Raw genomic sequence first — 22,046 nt, 5'->3', positions numbered from 1 at the left:
AAAAAAAAAAAAACCCTCAAACTCTAGGCCGGGCATGGTGTTGGCTCACACCTGTAATCCCAGCACTTTGAGAAGTCGAGGCGGGAGGATCACCAGAGGTCAGGAGTTCGAGACCAGCCTGACCAACATGGAGAAACCCTGTCTCTACTAAAAATACAAAATTGGCCGGGCGCGGTGGCTCAAGCCTGTAATCCCAGCACTGTGGGAGGCCGAGGCGGGTGGATCACGAGGTCAAGAGATCGAGACCATCCTGGTCAACATGGTGAAACCCCGTCTCTACTAAAAATACAAAAAATTAGCTGGGCATGGTGGTGCGTGCCTGTAATCCCAGCTACTCAGGAGGCTGAGGCAGGAGAATTGCCTGAACCCGGGAGGCGGAGGTTGCGGTGAGCCGAGATCGCGCCATTGCACTCCAGCCTGGGTAACATGAGTGAAACCCCCTCCCCAAAAAAAAAAAATAAAAAAAAAATACAAAATTAGCCAGGTATGGTGGTACATGCCTATAATCCCAGCTACCTGGGATGCTGCGGCAGGAGAAACCCCAGAACTCAGGAGGTAGAGGTTGTGGTGAGCCAAGATCATGCCATTGCACTCCAGCCTGGGCAACAAGATTGAAACTCCATCTCCAAAAAAAAAAAAAAAAGACCGAGCGCTGTTGCTCACACCTATAATCCCAGTACTTTAGGAGGCCCAGGCTGGCGGATCAAGAGGTCAGGAGTTCAAGACCAGCCTGGCCAACATAGTGAAAGCCTGTCTCTACTAAAAATATAAAAATTAGCCAGATGTGGTAGCACGCGCCTATAGTCTCAACTACTCGAGAGACTAAGGCAGGAGAATCGCTTGAACCTGGAAGGCAGAGGTCGCAGTGAGCTGAGATTGTGCCACTGCACTCCAGCCCGGGTGACAGAGAGAGACTCTGTGTTAAAAAAAAAAAAAAAAAACCTCAAATGTCTCGGCTCAAGTCATCCTCAGACTCCTGAGTAGGTAGGAACACACCACCAGACCTGGCTAATTTTCTTTTTTGTTGTTGTTGAGACGGAGTCTCCCTCTGTTGCCCAGGCCGGAGTGCAGTGGTGCAATCTCTGCTCACTGCAACCTTCGCTTCCCAGGTTCAAGCAATTCTCCTGCCTCAGCCTCCTGAGTAGCTGGGATTACAGGCACCCACCACCATGCCCAAACAATTTTTGTATTTTCAGTTGTTCTGGGGTTTCATCATGTTGGCCAGGCTGGTCTCAAACTCCTGACCTCAGGTGATCTGCCTGCCTCAGCCTCCCAAAGTGCTGGGATTAAGGGCATAAGCCACCATCCCTGGCCATACCTGGCTAATTTTAAAAAATTATTTGTAGAGATAGGGTCTCACGATGTTGCCTAGGCTGGTCTCAAACTTTGGACTCAAGTGATCCTCCAGCCTCGGCCTCCCAAAGCACTGGGCTTACAGGTGTGAGCCACCATGCCTGGCCCTCAAGCATCTCATTTTAGATGGGAAAATTAACAATACGATAAATTCCATTCCCAGAGCAAACCCCAAATAAAATGTTAGGACACCAGGAAGAAAGTCTTGGCATTTGATGAGCAGCAAACTAAACCAGGCCATTACCCAGGGATACTTCACGTTTATTCAGAGGATAAAAGCCCAGCGTGATGACCATGTGATTCCCAAAGGTATCTACAAATCACACAAAAGTGCATGACATCTAGTAATAAATAATTTTGCTGAAAAATGAATTAGAACCTCTCACACTCCAAGGCTAATATGCGGGAACAAATCACGTTAGCTAGAGAACAAACCATCTGTAGTTTCCACTCAACCTGGCTGTGTTCTCTCTTGTACTGCATATATGCTTGTTAAAGTTTAACAGGGTCCCTTGGTTTTTCCAGCTCTGTGGTATCGCAGTGTATAACGCGTATCGCACACATTAGAGACACACACAAATGCGGAGACTGGCTGCTGGGAAGCCCCATCATTCAATCCCCAGTTGATCATCACTTGCCAAAGTAAAACAACATGGCCATATAATCATTCCACGGTAGGGATCCAATCCTCACCGTGTCCTTTCCTATCCAAATGGAAGACTTTTGCAGTGGAAGTCTCCTAACCGACACTGAGGTCACTTTCCCTTACCAGAGTCCTCTTTTAAATCTATTAACTGGTTCCAATTACCTTTTCATTGTTGCTGTTTGTTTTGGGACAGGGTCTCTCTGTCACCAGGCTGGAGCGCAGTGGCATGATCATAGCTCACTGCAGCCTCAAACTCCCAGGCTCAAGCAATCCTCTCATCTCAGACTCTCAGTAACTAGGACTACAGGTGTGCACCACTACACCAATAACTGATTATCTATTTTTGAGACAGGGTCTTGCTCTTCTGCCCAGCCTGGAGTGCAGTGACTTGATACCCGCTCACGTCAACCTCCACCTCCAGAGTTCAAGCCATCCTCCTGCCTCAGCGTCCGTGGTACCTGGGACTACAGGCATGTGCCACCACACCTGGCTAAACTTTGCATTTTTAGTAGAGATGGGGTTTCACCATGTTGGCCAGGCTGGTCTTGAACTCCTGACCTCAAATGATCTGCCCGCCTTGGCCTCCCAAAATGCTGGGATTACAGGTGTGAGCCACCACACAGGCCCTAACTAATTATCTTTAGTCTGCAAAACAGATTACAGGCTTTTTTAAGGGCTCAGGGGTTGGGAAGCTCAAGTTCTCCCTTGCTTCCTACCTCCACACCAGATTTAAACGCCTCTTTTGAGTCATGGAAGCTATCCTTCCGTCCATTCTTCACCAGACCCACATATCCTTGATAGGAAATTCAATGTAAAGGAGAAAATGTCTGCACTCAAAGGTCAGAGAGCCTCAAGTTAAAATCCCAGTGGTTTCACTGACTGTACGCTATCAGGCACATCACTGAAGCTCTCCAAGCCTTAGGCTGCTCACCACTAACAACCATGAGAACAGGAATAAGGACTTCTCAAGGCTGTCATGAAGACTAAATCAGAAAATACATGTGCCAGCAGATGGTGAATGCCTGATCAACAACACATTCATTTCATTTTACCTTCTGCTGTGCTTTGAATGTGTCCCCCGAAGTTCACATGTTGGAAATTTAATTCCCAATGTAACAATGTTGGGAGGTGGGGCCTACTGTCAGGTATTTAGGCCATGAGGGCTTCACCCTCATGAATAATGTCTTATCTCAGGAGCGGGTTTGTAATCAAATCAGGGTCAGCCCCCATCTTGCTCTCCCTCTAGCTCTCTCTCACTCTTGCACTCTCTTGCCCTTCCATTCTGCCATGGGGTGATGCAGCAAGAAAACCTTCATTAGATGCCAGCTCCTTAACCTTGGACACCACCTTCTCCTCTCAGCATGAACATCAGTCTACCCTCTTTTACATTAAAGCTGTTTTTTTTTTTTTTTTCTTTTTCTAAGATGGAGGCTCCCAAACTGCTGGGATTACAGGCCTGAATCAATGAGCCGGCCCTAAAGCAGTTTTCCTAAAACATCACATAGGAAGTAAATTGCAAGTCAAACTAAATTTTAAAATGCACTAGAAGGGTCCAAAATTGATTCCCTTTGAGGAAAACATACTGTTGCCTATTTGATTTTAAGAACTGGAATTCTTTTTTTTCTTTTTTTTTTTTTTTGGAGTCAGTCTCCCTCTGTTGTCAGGCTGCAGTGTGGTACAATCTCAGTTCACTGCAGCCTCCCCTTCCTGGGTTCAAACAATTATCACGTCTCAGCCAGCCTCCCAAGTAGCTGGGATTACAGGCACTTGCCCTGACACCTAATTTTTGTATTTTTAGTAGAGATAGGGTTTTGCCATGTTAGCCAGGCTGGTCTGCAACTCCTGACCTCAAGTGATCAGCCCGCCCTGGCTTCCCAAAGTTCTGGGATTAGAGGCGTGAGCCACTGCACCTTGTCCACCCAAGAATTTGAATTATAATCTCTGGAATTTGTTTGAAGAAGGGTTCTTGGTCAATCTATCCTTTACATTTATCAAAAGACTGCTTTGTAAGTAGCTTGCAGGTGCATCTGCTTTCTCCTATTTCAGAAGAACCTCCCCAAAAGCAAAACCATAGTTTTCCTCCACAAGCTCCTATGATACCTAATATATGCTAGACACTAAGCATTCATTAGTGTCTAGTAACTGATGATGGTAAGGTGATGGTAAGTCTCAAAGGGGAAAAAAATCTCTCTAAAATTACCTGTTCAAGAAGCTCAAGACCAAGAAAAACATGCTCAGCTCTGAATCAGAAATTACAGAGGTACAGTCATATGTGGAACTCTGCACTGCTTTTCCCTTAGCAATGTACCTCATATTACAGAGACTATTTCAGAAAATCCTAAATAACTTGCTTTGTTCCAAAGATGTAGCCCAGCACTAGGGCACTAAGGAGTTTTCAGTCTCAAGACATTTGTGTTCACTCTACCATGGAGAAGTTTCAGTAAGAAAGGTGGGGAAAAGCAGGTTCATCACAGTGTTCTCCTATACTACAAAGGAATCAAAATGGGAACAATGAAGTCCACTTACTTGCATGAATTTCAGACCAACAAGGCGGAATCCCTTCTGCTCAAAACGCTTGATAATCTCTCCCACAAGACCCCGCTGGACCCCATCTGGTTTGATCGCAATGAAGGTACGCTCACAGTTGGCCATGGTCCTGGGGATAGGCAGGTAGAGGAATGAAACAGCACGGAATCACTTGCCTACATTGTCATCCTTCTCAAGCGGATTATCCCATAAAGCTGCTTTAAATCTGTCGGGTCAGCTCCAGGTCTTCCTCTGATAAAAACCCAATTCCTCCCTAGTCCTCTCATCAATGAACTAATATGTTGAACTGGGGAATGGTCCAAAAGCAAGGACTGTAATATCTATCCCATTTGATTTATTTTATTTTTATTTCTTTTGGTTTTTTTCTCAAGAGATGGGGTTTCTCCATGTTGCCCAGGCTGGTTTCAAACTCCTGTCCTCAAGTGATCCATCTACCTCAGCCTACCAAAGTGCTGGGATTACGGCCATGAGCCACCACACCTAGCCCCATTTGATTTTTTTTTTTTGGTATTGGGTCTTGCTCTGTCACCCAGGATGGAGTGCAGTGGCGTGATCTCGGCTCACTGCAACCTCTGTTTCCCAGGTTCAAGCAATTCTCCCACCTCAACCTCCCAAGTAGCTGGGACAATAGGCACATGCCACCACATCCAGCTAATCTTTTTTCTTTTTTTTTTTTTTTTTTTTTTTTGAGACGGAGTTTCACTCATGTTGACCAGGATGGTCTCGATCTCTTGACCTCGTGATCCACCCGCCTCGGCCTCCCAAAGTGCTGGGATTACAGGCTTGAGCCACCGCGCCCGGCCTTTTTTTTTTTTTTTTTTTTTTTTTTTGGAAGTAGAGACAGGGTTTCACCATGTTGGCCAGGGTGGTCTCAACTCCTGACCTCAAGTGATCTGCCTACAGGTGTGAGCCTCACACTGGCCCCCATTTGATTTAATAAGATCTTCCTTTTTGTTTTTTTTTAAGACAGAATCTCGCTCTGTCACCAGGCTGGAGTGCAATGGCAAGATCTCGGGACACTGCAACCTCCGCTTCCTGGGTTTATGCAATTCTCCTGCCTCAACCTCCCTAGTAGCTGGGACTTCAGATGCTCACCACGCCCAGCTAATTTTTGTATTTTTAGTAGAGACAGGGTGTCACCATGTTGGCCAGGATGGTCTTGATCTCTTAACCTCATGATCTGCCCACCTCGGCCTTCCAAAGTGCTGGGGTTACAGGAATGAACCACAGTCTCCGCCAATAAACTTTTTTTTTTTTTTTTTTTTGGGACGGAGTTTCACTCTTATTACCCAGGCTGGAGTGCAATGGCGCGATCTCGGCTCACCGCAACCTCCGCCTCCTGGGTTCAGGCAATTCTCCTGCCTCAGCCTCCTGAGTAGCTGGGATTACAGGCACGCGCCACCATGCCCAGCTAATTTTTTGTATTTTTAGTAGAGACGGGGTTTCACCGTGTTGACCAGGATGGTCTCGATCTCTTGACCTCGTGATCCACCCGCCTCGGCCTCCCAAAGTGCTGGGATTACAGGCTTGAGCCACCGCGCCCGGCCCCAATAAACTTTTTTCAAGCATCTACTGTGTAACAAACACTGTGGTGGAACTAAGATACAGGATGTAAAAGCAAGGCACTATCTTTCTCAAGAATCCAGCTTGGGGAAAACTACATTGATAAAAATTTTACTAATGTGAAAGTGATGTCTTGATACAAGGTAGTATGAAATAATACTTTGACTTAATGCCACAGCCATAGCATTAAGGGTTTTAGAGAATATATCGTTACAACCCCCTTCATTTTACAAATAAGGAAACAGGACTAGAGCATCAGAATGAAGGCCAAAACCCAGAATTCCTAATCCATTAATCCATTCTTGTATCCTACACCTTATACAAGGAATATTTTGAGTAGCCAATAAACAGTGGGGTTTGGGAGAACTAAAGACAGTAATATCTGATATGGGGCATCATACTGAAAGGAAGCCTAGAGAGCACCTATTTCAGCTCTTCATTTTACAGAAGACTGGGCTCATGACCTATCCTGTATCACAGAAGGAGACAGGAGGCCCCTCGACTTGAAAGACAATCCCTAAAGCAGACAGCAGCACCACCCCTCGGCCCCACCCTCCTGTCCTTTAGTTAACCTCTTCTTACAGCATCTTAGCACTGTAGTCCAATTTTCTGTTTGTGTGTCTGCCTCCCCACCGGTCTCTGGCCTGCACACCAAGCTGGTTTACTCCTGTGTAGGTCTATGGAACCTAGCCACAGGGACTAGCAGTCAGTAACAGCAAAGAAAATGTCTTAAATGAGCATCGCCCTGCAACTTCCAAAAAAAGAGAGAGAGAGAGAGAAACAAAGCCCAAAGACTGTGGAGAATCCCCCGATGAGGCTCGGGGCAAACATAGATTGTGCAGGATAAAATAGGACTAAATCCGAGTCACGGCAGCAATAAAATTAAAAAAAATTTAAAAAAGAAAATAGGACTAAAGCACCAGAAATAGCCCCTAAAAATGTCCCTCCACATCGATCCCAGTGACACAACAGTAAGCACTCAGTGCCTGCTGAATGAATGACACACACACGCGTGTCATTCAGCAAGCACTTACTGAGCGCCAACTCCATGCCCGGCACTGCACTCCACAGAGACAAATAAGGCACAGCCCTGTCGTTGCGGCCTGACAAGAAAGGCGGCCACCGATGATGGCGAGTCCACGTGGCGTGGGACTTGCGCCGACCGGTCTGCACCTGTCCACAGGCGCTCCCTGCCCCTCCTCCCATCAGATCCTCCTCACCGCCTCTCAGAGCTGAACTCTCCTCTTCACTAAGCCGCCTCACCTCCCCCTCTCCCGCGACTCCACTCCTTTCCCTTTCCTCTCAGGATCCCGAACTCCTCTTACCCCTCCAGCTGCTTGGCTTTGAACTCTGGCTGCAGCCTCCAGCACCCGAAAGGCGCCCGGGCCCCACGTGGTTAGCAGCACTTGTACGCAGGGAACGGTTCTGCACAGATCCGCTGCCGGAGAGCCCATTTTGCCGAACACCGCCTGCCCACGCTTCCTCTTGGGAGTAGGCAGTCAATCTAGGGAACAACTTTCCGCTGTTTAACTTCCGGCTCTAGCTTCTTCAGGCCCTTCCGGTTAGTGCGTGCTTTCGTCCCTCCACCCCCGGGTTCTCTGACTCACTTCCTTCGTTCGAAAGCAAATTGACTTCCCGAGAGGTGGCGCTCACACGTTGCATGAAGTCCAAAAAGCGCCTGACCTAGAAGTAGAGTTTTCGCTCCCGCTTTGTGTTTATTCACCTCTTCTAGCCTGTCAAGCAATATATTGTTTATTGAGTACCTACTATGTGCACGCAGTATTCTAGGCCCTAGGGATACAACAGTTGCTCTCTTGTAGCTTCTGGGAGGGATGGGAGTATAGGAAAACGAAACAAATAAGCAAATTAATATGTAATAGATCATATCATGTAAGTGCTGTGAAGAGAAGGCCAGAGAAATCTCTGAGGAAGTGATAATAGAATAGACCTGCCTGAAGTGAGGGGGCAAGCCCAGTGATAATCTCTGAGAGCCAGGTATTACGGTGGGCATCGAGTGGTAGAAAACACGGTTAGAATAGAGCCAAATCTTTTCTCCTGAGACAGAGTCTTGCTCTATCGCTTAGGCTGGAGTGCAGTGGCTCGGTGCAGCCTCCGCCTCCCGGTTTCAAGCGATTCTCCTGCCTCAGCCTCCCGAGTAGCTGTGACTACAGGGGCCTGCCATCATGCCCGGCTAATTCTGTATTTTTAGTAGAGATGGGGTTTCACCATGTTGGCCAGGCTGGTCTCGAACTTTTGACCTGGTGATCCACCCACCTTGGCCTCCCAAAGTGCTGGGATTACAGGCGTGAGCTGCCATGGCTGGCCGTTGATTTCTTACTTGCTTACTTATTTATTTGTTTAGACATTGTTTGGCTCTGTCGCCCCGCCTGGTGTGCAATGGCAGAATCTCCACTCACTATAACCTCTGCCTCCCGGGTTCAAGCGATTCTCCTGCCTCAGCCTCGCGAGTAGCTGGGACTACAGGCCCGCACGCCTGGCTAATTTTTATATTTTTTAGTAGAGATGGGGTTTCACAGTGTTAGCCAAGATGGTCTCGATCTCGTGACCCCTTGATACGTCTGCCTTGGCCTCACAAAGTGCTGGGATTACAGGCTTGAGCTACCGCTCCCAGCCAGAGCCAAATCTTATGTTGTGAGATGCCAGTACAGATTTTGCACAAGCCATGACATCATCACTGATAAACGTTTTCAGGAAAAAAAAAAAAAAAATTCTCAGGCCGGGCGCGGTGGCTCAAGCCTGTAATCCCAGCACTTTGGGAGGCCGAGGTGGGTGGATCACGAGGTCAAGAGATCGAGACCATCCTGGTCAACAAGGTGAAACCTCGCCTCTAGTAAAAATACAAAAATTAGCTGGGCATGATGGTGCGTGCCTGTAGTCCCAGCTACTTGGGAGGCTGAGGCCGGAGAATTGCTTGAACCCAGGAGGCAGAGGTTGCGGTGAGCCGAGATCGTGCCATTGCACTCCAGCCTGGGCAACAACAGCAAAACTCCTTCTCAAAAAAAAAAAAAAAAAATTCTCACTGCTCTTAAGGGGAAAGGTACAAAAATGGAATCAGGAGCCTTTTCAACAAATGATGCTGGAGCAATTGAACAAATATAGACCGAAAAAATTAACCTCAACCTAAAACTCACATCTTATACAAAATTAACTCGAATCATAGATTTAAATGTAAAATAAACCACTAATGGGGAAAAAAAAAACTTAAAAAAAAATCCTCAGGACCTACGGCTAGGCAAAGAATTTTTAGACAATACCAAAAGCCCAATCTATAAAAGGAAAAGGTTGATAAATTGAATCTTATTGAAATTTAAAACTTTTGGCCTAGTGAGGTGGCTCATGCCCCTAATCCCAGCACGCTGGGAGGCAGAGACAGGAGGGAGGCGGGAGGATCACTTGAGCTCAGGAATTCGAGACCAGCCTGGGCAACATGGTGAAACCCCGTCACTACTCAAAATATAAAAATTAGACCGGAGTGGTGGCGTGCGCCTGTAGTCCCAGATACTCGGGAGGCTGACACACCAGAATCGCTCGAACCCCAGAGGCAGAGGTTGCAGTGAGCCAAGATTGTGCCAGGGCACTCCAGCCTGGGCAACAGAGCCAGACTCGGCCTCTAATAAATAAATAAAATTTCTTTTTTTTTTTTTTTTTGAGAACAAATTTTGCTCTGTCACCTAGGCTGGAGCACAGTGGCACAATCTCTGTTCACTGCAAACTCTGCCATATGAGTTCAAGCCACTCTCATGCTTCAGCCTCCCAAGTAGCTGGGACTACAGGCGTGTGCCACCACACCTGGCTAATTTTTGTATTTGTAGTACAGATGAGGTTTCCCCATGTTGGCCAGGCGGGTATCGAACTCCTGATCTCAAGTGATCCATCCGCCTTGGCCTACCAAAGTGCTGGGATTACAGGTGTGAGCCACTGTGGGCATTTATTTATTCATTTATTTAGACGAAGTCTTTGTCTGTCGTCCAGGCTGGAGTGCCCTGGCTTTATGGGGGTGAGCCACCCCAGCCTTTATTGATTGATTGAGACACAGTCTTGCTCTATTGCCCAGGCTGGAGTGCCTTGGTGTGATCTCGGCTTACTGCAGTCTTTGCCTCCCGGTTTCAAGCAATTCTCCTGTGTCAGCCTCCCGAGTAGCTGGGACTACAGCTGTGTGCCACCACACCCTGCTAATTTTTGTATTTTTAGTAGAGACAGGGTTTCACCATTTTGGTGAGGCTGGTCTTGAACTCCTGACCTCAGGTGATCCGTCCACCTTGACCTCGAAAAATGCTGGGATTACAGGCATGAGCCACCGTGCCTGGCAGAAAAGAAATTTAAAACATTTGCCCTGTGAAAGACCTTTTGAAGAAGATGTAAAAACAAGCTGGAGAGGAGGAAAAAATTTGCAAACCACATATCAGATAAAGGCCTTGTCTTTGTTTCAAAGTTTGAATATTTGAAGAGCTCTGAATACTCAACAGGTTAAAAAAATCCGATTAGGCCGGGCGCGGTGGCTCAAGCCTGTAATTCCAGCACTTTGGGAGGCCGAGGCGGGTGGATCACGAGGTCAAGAGATCGAGACCATCCTGGTCAACATGGTGAAACCCTGTCTCTACTAAAAATACAAAAAATTAGCTGAGCATGGTGGCGCGCGCCTGTAATCCCAGCTACTCAGGAGGCTGAGGCAGGAGAATTGCCTGAACTCAGGAGGCGGAGGTTGCGGTGAGCCGAGATCGCGCCATTGCACTCCAGCCTGGGTAACATGAGTGAAACTCTGTCTCAACAAAAAAAAATCTGATTAGAAAATGGACAAAAGACACGAATAGACATTTCATTGAACAGGATATACAGAGGCAAGAAAGCACATGAAAAGATGTTCAACATCATTAACCACCAGGGAAATTCAAATTAAAACCAAATCAGCTATTACTACATGCCTATGAGAATGCTAAAATGAAAAGTAGTGACACACCAAATGCTATTAAGGAGGTAAAGAAACTAGATCCACATTACTGGCAGGAAATGTAAAATTGTACAGCCACTCCGAAAAAGTTTGACAATTTCATATAAAACTAAACATGTGCTTACCATATGACCCAGCCATTGCACTCTTGAGCATTTACGCAACAGAAAAGAAAACTTAGGCTCTGTTCACACAAAAACCTGTGCACATATGTTCCTTGCAGCTTTATTTTTAATAACCAAAAACTGGAAACAACACAAATGTCTTTCATCATGTGAATGGTTAAACAAACTATGCTACATCCATACCGTGGAATGCTACTCAACAATAGAAAAAAATAACAAACTATTAATACATGCAATATACATAATTCCTTGGATAGATTTCAAGGGAATTATGCTGACTGAAGAAGGGCCCATCATAAAAAGTTACATATTGTATTCTTGCATTTATTTAACATTTGTGAAATATTAATAACGAAAGTATAGACATAGAGGATAGACTAGTTTAGTGGTTCCCAGGAATTAGAGATGGGGGAAAGGGCCAGTTATGGTGGCTCTCACCTGTAATCCCAGCACTTTGGGAGGCTGGGCAAGAGGATCCCTTGAAGCCAGGAGGCAAGACCAGCCTGCGTAGTACAATGAGGCACTGCCAGAGGCCTTCGAACTAGAGCAACTCCATCTTGATTAGAGGCTGGGTAAAATGAGGCTTAGTCAAGGATGAGATAGAAGATCGACACAAGGGCTGGGCATGGTGGCTCATCCCAGTAATCCCAGCACTTTGGGAGGCGGAGGGGGGTGGATTACCTGAGGTCAGGATATCGAGACCAGTCTGGCCAACACAGTGAAACCCTGTTTCCACTACAAATGCAAAAATAATTAGATGGGCATGGTGGCACATGCCCATTAACCCCAGCTACTCAGGAGGCTGAGGCAGGAGAATTGCTTGAACCTGGGAGGCAGAGGTTGCATTAAGCCAAGATTGGGCCACTCCAGCCTGGGTGACAGAGTGAGACTCCATCTCAAAAAAAAAAAAAAAAAGAAGATCCACAGGTGATACAGATCACAAAGACCTTGGTGATCAAACAGTGGTAAAGAAACTGGCCAAATCCCACCAAAACCAAGGTGGCAACAAAAGTGACCTCTGGTCGCCCTCATTGCTCATTATATGCTAATTATAGTGCATTCACACACTAAAAGACACTCCCACCAGCACCTTGACAGTTTACAGATTCCATGGAAATGACCAAAAGTTACCCTATATGGTCTAAAAAGGGGAGGTGCGCTCAGTTGGGGGAGGGGGGAAAATTGCTCATCCCTTTCCCAGAAAACTCACAAACAACCCACCCCTTGTTTAGCATATAATCAAGAAATAACCATAAAAATAGCCAATCAATAGCCCTCTGGCTACCTGTAGAGTAGCCATTCTTTTATTCCTTTACTTTCTTAATAAACTTGCTTCCACTTTATGGGCTAGCCTGGAATTATTTTTTTATTTTTTTATTTTTTTCTGCCTCTAATTCTTTCTTGCATGAGATCCAAGAACCCTCTCTTGGGATCTGGATCAGGACCCCTTTCCGGTAACAATACTGTCGCTCCAAAAAGAGAAAAAAAGGCCGGGCGCGGTGGCTCAAGCCTGTAATCCCAGCACTTTGGGAGGCCGAGGCGGGTGGATCACGAGGTCAAGAGATCGAGACCATCCTGGTCAACGTGGTGAAACCCTGTCTCTACTAAAAATACAAAAAATTAGCTGGGCATGGTGGCGTGTGCCTGTAATCCCAGCTACTCAGGAGGCTGAGGCAGGAGAATTGCCTGAACCCAGGAGGCGGAGGTTGCGGTGAGCCGAGATTGTGCCATTGCACTCCAGCCTGGGTAACATGAGTGAAACCCCGTCTCAAAAAAAAAAAAAAAAAATGTTTTCAATTAGCTGAGCATGGTGGCACATGTCTGTAGGCCAAGCTACTCAGAAGAGGCTGAAGCGAGAGGATTAATTGAGCCCAGGATTTCAAGTGTGCAGTGACCCATAATCAAGCCACTGCACTCCAGCCTGAGTGACAGAGTAAGACCCGTCTCAGAAACGTTAAAATAAAAGAGATGGGGAAAAGCATGGCTGTGTTCATAAAGGGATCACACAAGGGAATCAGAATCCTATGCATCAGAAGGGGCAAAACACCAGAGTGACAACCCTTGAATGCTAGTCTAAGAAATTTATACCTGCCAGGAGTGGTGACTCACAACTGTAATCCCAGCATTTGGAAGGCCGAAGCAGGTGGATCACGGGGTCAGGAGTTCAAGACCAGCCTGGCCAAGATGGTGAGACCCCCCCCCATCTCTACTAAAAATACAAAAAATTAGCTGGAGGTAGTGGCACATCTCTACTAAAAATACAAAAAATTAGCTGGAGGTAGTGGCACATGCCTGCAATCCCAGCTACTCGGGAGGCTGAGGCAGAGAATTGCTTAAACCCGGGAGGCAGAGGTTACAGTGAGCCGAGATTGCACTGCTGCACTCCAGCTTGGGCGATAGAGACTCCGTCTCAAAAAAAAAAAGAAGTTTAGACCTTAAACTGTGGTTAATGGGAAGCCATTAAATAGGACAGTGACATGAGAAACATCTTAACATTCTAGGTCTCAATAAAACTGTTGAAGGCTGGGCGAAGTGGCTCACGCCTGTAATCCCAGCACTTTGGGAGGCCAAGGCGGGCAGAGCACGAGGTCAGGAGCTCAAGATCAACTGGCCCAACATGGGGAAATCCCGTCTCTACCAAAAATACAAAAATTAGCTCACTTTACAGAGAAACAGACTAAAAGAGATGACCCATTTATTTAAGATTACACTGGGGCCGGGCACAGTGACTCATACCTATAACCCCATCACTTTGGGAGGCTGAGGCAGGTGGATTGCCTGAGCCCTGGAGTTCCAGACCAGCCTGGGAAACATGGTTAAACCCCATGTCTACAAAACACACGCACTCACACACATAATTTAGTGGAAAAAAAAAAGAAAAAAGATTACAGTGGTATATGGGGAGAGCTATGTTTTAGACCATGGAGAACCTAGCTACAGTCTGGAGGACAAGTTGGACAGGGAGAGGCTGGAAGCAAAGAGACCCAGTGGGAAGTTGTTAACACAAACAATAATTAGGGCCGGTCACAGTGGCTAACGCCTGTAATCTCAGCACTTGGGAAGCCAAGGCGGGAAGATCACTTGAGGTCAGGAGTTTGAGATCTGCCTGACCAACATGGTGAAACCCCGTCTCTACTAAAATTACAAAAATTAGCTGGGGGTGGTGTGGGCACCTGTAATCCCAGCTACTGGTGAGGCTGAGGCATGAGAATTGCTTGAACCTGGGAGGTAGAAGTTGCAGTGAGCCAAGATGGAGCCACTGCGCTCCAGCCTGGGCAACAGAGCCCGACTCTGACTAAAAACCACCACCACCACCACCACAACAACAACAACAAACAGACAGAAACTACGTCATAACCATGATAGTGCTTAAGAGCATGGGTCTGTTTTTGTTTTTTGTTTTTTTTCTTTCTGAGATGGAGTCTCGCTCCATTGCCCAGACTGAAGTTCAGTGGCACAATCTTGGCTCACTGCAAACTCTGCCTCCCAGGTTCAAGCAATTTTTCTGCCTCAGCCTCCTAAATAGCTGGGACTACAGGCATGCGCCACCACACCCGGCTAATTTTTGTGTTTTTAGTAGAGAAGAGGGATCACCATATTGGCCAGGCTGGTCTTGAACTCTTGACTTCATCATCCGCCAACCTTGACCTCTCAAAGTGCTGAGATTACAGGTGTGAGCCACTGTGCCTGGCCAAGAGCTTGGGTCTGTTTTCAAAACATGTGAGTGTAACTCTTGGCTGAGTCACTTATTATTCACAGTTACATGACCTTCAACAAGTCATTTAACCATATGTAAGCATCAGTTTCTAGAGTAGCTAAATGAAGGTAATAATAGGCCCTTCCTATATCATGAAATTGTTGTGAGAATTACATATAAGTAATCCAATACAGATTTAACACGGGGTCTGGCACATAGTAAATCATAAATGTCAGCTGTTTTGTTTGTTTGGTTTTGGTTTGGGTTTTGGGTGACAAAACTCCATCTAAAAAGCTATAAACAATAAAAGTATTTAGCAGAAATAGGGAAGACCAAAGGAGGCAGCCAGAAGACTGAATTTGATTAATGTGAATGATAGAGGGTGATACAGAAAGAAAGTGTGCAGTAATCAATTGAAGACATTTACCTGGGGTTCACAAGAGATGTTATCCCTGAGGAGGGAAGTGGGAATTTTCTGCATAAAGGTGATCTATATGTCTAAAAAGTATTTTAAAAAGGTGATAATAACCATTCATATGTTACACAAAAATTAATAATAGCCAACAGTGACTGAAAGATTGCTTGGTGCTAGGCACAAAGTACCTTGCTTGAATTAATTTGTTTAAGCTGCACAACTACTCTATAAGTAAACATAACCGTTATCCTCATTTTTTTCTTTTTTTTTTTTTTTTTTTTTTGAGGTGGAGCTTTGCTCTGTCACCTGGGCTGGAGTGCAGTGGCCCAATCTCTGTTCACTGCAGCCTCCATTTCCGGGGTTCAAGCGATTCTCCTGCCTCAGCCTCCCGAGTAGTTAGGACTACAGACGCGTGCCACCACACCCAGCTAATTTTTGTATTTTTAGTAGAGATGAGGGTTCACCATATTAGCCAGGCTGGTCTCGAACTCCTGACCTTGTGATTCGCCCACCTCAGCCTCCCAAAGTGCTGGGATTATAGGCATGAGCCACTGTGCCCCGCCCAATCCTCATTTTTTAATGTGAGGAAGCAGGCTCATGGAGACAGAGTAATGTGCCCAAGTGGAGACAGCTCGAAGAGGTAGAAACCAGGGAAAACGTGGTGTTTTTTTTGTGTGTGGGGGGGTGTTTATTTTGTTTCCTTTTGTTTGAGACAGTGTCTCTCTCTCTCTCTCTGTTGCAGAAGCTGGAGTGCAGTGATGCAATCTTGGCTGGCTACAGCCTTGGCCTCCCAGACTCAAATGATCCTCCCACCTCAGACTGTCTAGTAGCTGGGACTACAGGTACACACTACCAAGCCAGGCTGGTGTGTGTGTGTGTGTGTGTGTGTGTGTGTGTGTGTGTGGTGTGTAACAGAGTCTCACTGTTTCACCCAGGCTAGAGTACAGTGGTGTGATCTCGGCTCAATGCAACCTCTGCCTCCCAGGTAGAAACGATTCTTCTGCCTCAGCCTTCTGGGTAGCTGGGATTACAGGCACCTGCCACCATGCCGGGCTAAATTTTTTTTTTGTTTTGTTTTGAGACTGAGTTTCGCTCTTGTTACCCAGGCTGGAGTGCAGTGGCACGATCTTGGCTCACCACAGCCTCCGCCTCCTGGGTTCAAGCAATTCTCTTGCCTCAGCCTCCCAAGTAGCTGGGACTACAGGCGCGTGCCACCATGCCCAGCTAATTTTTGTATTTTTAGTAGAGACAGGGTTTCACCATGTTGACCAGGATGGTCTCAATCTCTTGACCTCGTGATCCACCCGCCTCGGCCTCCCAAAGTGCTAGGATTATAGGCGTGAGACACCTGGCCAATTTTTGTATTTTTAGTAAAGACGGGATTTCTCCATGTTGGCCAGGCTGGTCTCAAACTCCTGACCTCAAGTGATCCACTCGCCTTGGCCTCCCAAAGTGCTGGGATTACAGGCGTGCACCCCTAGTCTGCACAGTGCCAGAACCCTTAACCATGTGCATCATGATCCACAAGGTTTTATTTCTGGGTCTCACTGCCATGCAACAGAGTGCAAATAAATCATAACGAGAGACAAAGAAATGAAATAATTGGTTTTTATTTTTTTAATTATTATTATATAGAGACAAGGTCTCCCTGTTGCTCAGGCTGGTGTCGAACTCCTGGGCTCAAGGGATCCTCCTGCCTCAGCCTGCCAAAGTGCTAGGATTACAAGTGTGAGCCACCATGCCCGGCCAACATAATTGTTTTTAAATGCAACTTGAGACCAACAAGACAGCTAGCTCTAATACTGTACAAAGAATGGAATTGATTCAGGACATGACTGCCTGTTATTAATGATTTAAGGAATCAGGACAACTAATGCATTATGCCTGTGTGTGAGAAGAGACAAATATCTTGGGATGCAGAGCAAAGAGAGAACATTCATAACAGCAATTGAGAATGAGCCCCCGGGGAATCTTCACTGCTCATAATCAAGAATAAAGTATGAGCCCTTCCACCTTTGACTCCAGAGTCAACCAACACATCAAACAGCAGGATCATTTGGTGAGGGTAATTGCCTATGCTCTACAAAACCCACACATGGGTCATCTGTCTGCTTCTGGCTCTAGAATATGCATAGGCAAACTACCTCCTTGATGCTTCTGAGAACCTGATTCCTGAGGGAGGGAGGAGGAGAGTTTTTTGGGAAATGTGCATTATTTGCTGATTAGGGAAGGTAGTCATAAGGGACTCACACATCGTCTAGTGCTACAACAATATGAGGCAGGCACTGTACTTTTTTTTTTTTCTTTGAGGTGGAGTTTCACTCTTGTCGCCCAGGCTGGAGTGCAATGGTGCAATCTCAGCTCACAGCAACCTCCACCTCCCAGGTTCAAGCAATTCTCCTGCCTCAGCCTCCTAAGTAGCTGGGGTTACAGGCATGTGACACCACGCCTGGGTAATTTTTTATTTTTAGTAGAGACAGGATTTCTCCATGTTGGTCAGGCTGGTCTCAAACTCCCGACCTCAGGTGATCTGGCCGCCTTGGCCTCCCAAAGTGCTGGGATTACAGGCGTGAGCCACTGCACCCGGCTGAGGCAGACACTCTTATTTTTATTTTACAGATGAGAAAACGGAGGCACAGGAAGGTTAAATAACCTGCCCAAGGCCACAAAACTAGTAAGTGGCAGAGCCTGGCTATGAATCCGTCTATCCATCTTACTCTTGCTCCAGAGATAGGATCTCAGTCTGTCACCCAGGCTAGAGGGCAGTGGGACCATTTTGGCTCACTGCAGCTTCTTGAGCCCCTGGGATCAAAGGATCCTCCCTACCTCAGCCACTGGAGTACCTGGGACCACAGGTGTGTGCCCCAATACCCAGGTAATGTCTTTGTTTTGTTTTGTTTTTTTGTAGAGATGGGGTCTCACTATGTTGCCCAGGCTGGTTTCAAACTCCTGGACTAAAGCAATCCTCCTGCCTCAGCCTCCCAGCATGATGGGATTATAGGCATAAGCCACCATGCCCGGCCAGAGCTCACATTCCTTTTTTTTTTTTTTTTTTTTTTTTCTGGAGACAAAATTTTGCTCTTATTGCCCCAGCTAGAGTACAGTGACACGATCTCAGCTCACTGCAACTTCTGCCTCCCAGGTTCAAGCAATTCTCCTGCCTCAGCCTCCTGAGTAGCTGTGATTACAGGTACCTGCCACCATGCCCAGCTAATTTTTGAATTTTTAGTAGAGACAGGTTTTCACCATGTTGGCCAGGCTGGTCTCAAACTCTTGACCTCAGGTGATCCGCCCACCTCGGCCTCCGAAAGTGCTGGGATGACAGGCATGAGCCACCGCGCCCGGCCCAGAGCTCACATTCTTAACCACCATACTGTGTACCATAGGCTATGATGTCCTTAGCAATCAGAGACTTTCCTGGCATAATGAGATCTTAGGGGTCACAATCCAAAGCAAATTACATCAGTCATCTTTTTTTCCTTCTACTGAACTATATTGCCTTGCTTTGAAAGCCTTGCGTTTTCTGCTTTTACTTGTGAACAACGATTCTAATACCATTGACCTTTTTTCCTTAAGCGCTTCGACCATCTCCCCGTTTATTTCTATGTTCTCCTATAACCTTCTTCTTGTTTCCACGTTCTGAGATTAGGTACAATAAGGCCTTTAGCAAAACCATGGGCTCTTTGCCTGTAAAAGCCTCTCCATTTACTTTGACCCTGGTATAGTCTCTTAGGCTAAACCTCTCTGGGGGAAAGGATTATGTAGATGAAGAGGCTCAACATTCTGCGTAGTGATTTAGCATTAATCTTCTTGCTTTGATGTGGTTTGACCCTAGACCCCTATTAGGAGTCTTTGACATAGGCCTGATATATTTTGTCTTTACCAATGATTCTTGACTGGCTCCAGCCTTCTTCATCCCTTCAGCCTCTCTAGTTTGGAGTTGAATGTCATGCAATCTATAATTTCTAGAATACTATCTTTTTTTCAGACGAAGTTTGGTCTATCATCCAGACTGGAGCGTGGTGCCGCAATCTCAGCTTACTTCATCCTCTGCCTCCTGGGCTCAAGCAATTCTCCTGCCTCAGCCTCCCAAGTAGCTGAGATTACAGCCATTCATCACCATGCCTGGCTAATTTTTTCTATGTTTAGCTTAGAGTTGCCCATGCTGGTCTTGAACTCCTGGCCTCAAGCAATCCACCCACCTAAGCCTCTGAAAATGTTGGGATTACAGGTGTAGAACACTGCAAGCCTGACTATAATACTACTGAAGTGCCTCTTTGCCTTTATCAGGATAAACTAGGTTATGCTACATTGAGACATCCCAAGTCTCAGTGGTTTAACAGAGCCAAACTTACTCACTCACCTAAAATCAAGAGCCAGTATCTCTTCAGTTAGCTGACCCCTGCAGTGACTCTAAGAGCCTCTCCAACATGTGGCTCTGCTATCTCAGTACAAGGACTTAAGTGTACCACAGCGAAGCAAAGAGAGCTGGAGAATCACATAGTACCTACTGAATGGTTGGTTTGGCTTGGAGGTGATAGCTAATCACTTCTCCTTCCAGCCCATTGACCAAAACTAGTCAAATGGCTCTGCCTAAAGCTAAAGGATTATGTGGAAACACTTGGCAAGATGTGAGCCAGAGATGTTGTTGCCTTTTTCTCATTAATATATCACACACTGGCCAGGTGCAGTGGCTCATGCCTGTAATCCCAGCACTTTGGGAGGCCAAGGCAGGTGGATCATCTGAGGTCAGGAGTTAGAGACCAGTCTGACCAACATGATGAAACCCTATTTCTTTTCTTTTTTTTTTTTTTTGAGACAGAGTCTCGCTCTCTTGCCAGGTGCCAGGCTGCAGCACAGTGGCGCGATCTTGGCTCACTGCAACCTCTGCCTCCCGGATTCAAGCAATTCTCCTGCCTCAGCTTCCCAAGTAGCTGGGACTACAGGCACGCGCCACCATGCCCAGCTAATTTTTGTATTTTTTTAGTAGAGACAGGTTTTCACCATGTTGGCCAGGATGGTCTCGATCTCTTGACCTCGTGATCTGCCCGCCTCGGCCTCCCAAAGTGCTGGGATTACAGGCGTGAGCCACTGCGCCCGGCCTCTTTTTTCTTTTTTTTTTTAAAGATGGGGTTTCACCGTGTTGGTCAGGCTGGTCTTGAACTCCCAACCTCAGGTGATCCACCTGCCTTGGCCTCCAAAATGCTTGAATTACAGGTGTAAGCCACCACGCCCAACCTTTTTTTTTTTGTTTTTTAAGACTAGTCAAGTGCAGTAGTGAGAAGTGGGGAAGAGTAGAACAAGGAGTTCGATCTGTAACTCACTGTGAACAATCAATTGAGATAACTCGCTACCTTTGGGCCAGAGAAACCCTGTCTCTACTAAAAACACAAAAATTGCTGGGCATGATGGTGCACACCTGTAATCCAGCTACTCTGGAGGCTGAGGCACAAGAATCACTTGAAGCTGGGAGGTGAAGGTTGCAGTGGGTGGAGACCGTGCCACTGCACTCCAGCTGGGCCAACAGAGAAATACTCTGTCTCAAAACAAACAAATATATCAGACACTGCAATCTGTATTTTTTTTTTTTAATTTTTTGAGACAGAGTCTCACTGTGTCGCCCAGTCTGGAGTGCAGAGGCATGATCTCGGCTTGTTGCAACCTCCACCTCCCAGGTTCAAGTGATCCTCTGCCTCAGCCTCCCCCAGTAGCTGGGATTACAGGCATGTGCCACCATGTCCAGCTAATTTTTGTATTTTTAGTAGAGACAGGGTTTTGCTATGTTAACCAGGCTGGTCTTGAACTCCTGACTTCAGTTGATCCACCTGCCTCAGCCTCCCCAAGTGCTGGGATTACAGGCATAAGCCATTGCGCCTGGACTATTTTTGTTTTTTTTTTAAGACAGAGTCTCACTTTGTCATCCAGGCTGGAGTGCAGTGGTGCAATCTTAGCTCACTGCAACCTCCGCCTCCTAGGTTCAAGGGATTCTCCTGCCTCAGCCTCCCTAGTAGCTGGAATTACAGGTGGGCACCACCATGCCTGGCTAATTTTTGTTTTTGTTTTATTTTGGAGACAGAGTCTCACTCTGTTGTCCAGGCTGGAGTGCAGTGGTGTGATCTGGCTCATACACTTGTACTTTGGACTTTAACCTTCTACCTCTAAATCCACTAATTATAGCTTAATCCAATTCTTGTTGCTTGGAGTATTTTAACCTCCTGCCAGATGACTGCTGCAGCTCTTTCACTTATATGTCTTACAGTTCAAATATTTTCTCCCTCTTCCCCATGCCTAGCTTTGAATCTTGTCATTTATCAGCAGTTACCTAGTTAATAGGGGTCTGAAAAGACCCCTGAATTTTCTATAATTGGAACTTTTGAAAAAAAAATTTTTTTTTTGAGGTGGAGTTTCGCTCTTGTTGCCCAGGCTGGAGTGCAATGGTGCAATCTCGGCTCACTGCAACCTCTGCCTCCCAGCTTCAAGCGATTCTCTTGCCTCAGCCTCCCGAGTAGCTGGAATTACAGGTGCCTGCCACCGCGTCCAGCTAATTTGTGTATTTTTAGTAGAGACAGGGTTTCACTGTGTTAGCCAGGCCGGTCTCAAACTCCTGACCTTGTGATCCACCTGACTTGGCCTCCCAAAGTCCTGGATTACAGGCGTGAGCAAGCCACTGCGCTCAGCCTTTCAAAACTCCGTTTTTAAAACCATTAGAACTCAGGAGACTTATCCACTAT

The 22,046-nt window shown here is 46.4% G+C and overlaps 1 protein-coding gene across 2 annotated transcripts in view; it reads right to left on the bottom strand.

The window, feature by feature from the left end:
* The window catches only part of NME1 (NME/NM23 nucleoside diphosphate kinase 1), a 10,641-nt gene extending 3,022 nt beyond the window's left edge, over positions 1-7,619 (bottom strand). The window contains exons 1-2 of one of the 2 annotated variants that reach the window (XR_004269591.1): positions 7,435-7,619; positions 4,526-4,655 (exon numbers count right to left, since the gene is read on the bottom strand). Coding sequence is in view for 1 of the 2 variants with exons in the window: in XM_032280070.1 (XP_032135961.1) it covers positions 4,526-4,651 (126 nt within the window). In the remaining variant the exon portion in view is untranslated. The remainder of the gene's footprint in view (positions 1-4,525; positions 4,656-7,434) is intronic. The other variant, XM_032280070.1, reaches the window with a different exon arrangement.
* Between the last annotated feature and the right edge of the window lie 14,427 nt (positions 7,620-22,046).

The sequence above is a fragment of the Sapajus apella genome, unplaced genomic scaffold (assembly GCF_009761245.1).
Source record: "Sapajus apella isolate SASKATOON/1434 unplaced genomic scaffold, GSC_monkey_1.0 scaffold12, whole genome shotgun sequence".
NCBI lineage: Eukaryota > Metazoa > Chordata > Mammalia > Primates > Cebidae > Sapajus > Sapajus apella.
The sequence above is the reverse complement of the archived record's forward strand: the minus strand, read 5'-3'. Positions and strand labels throughout refer to the sequence as shown.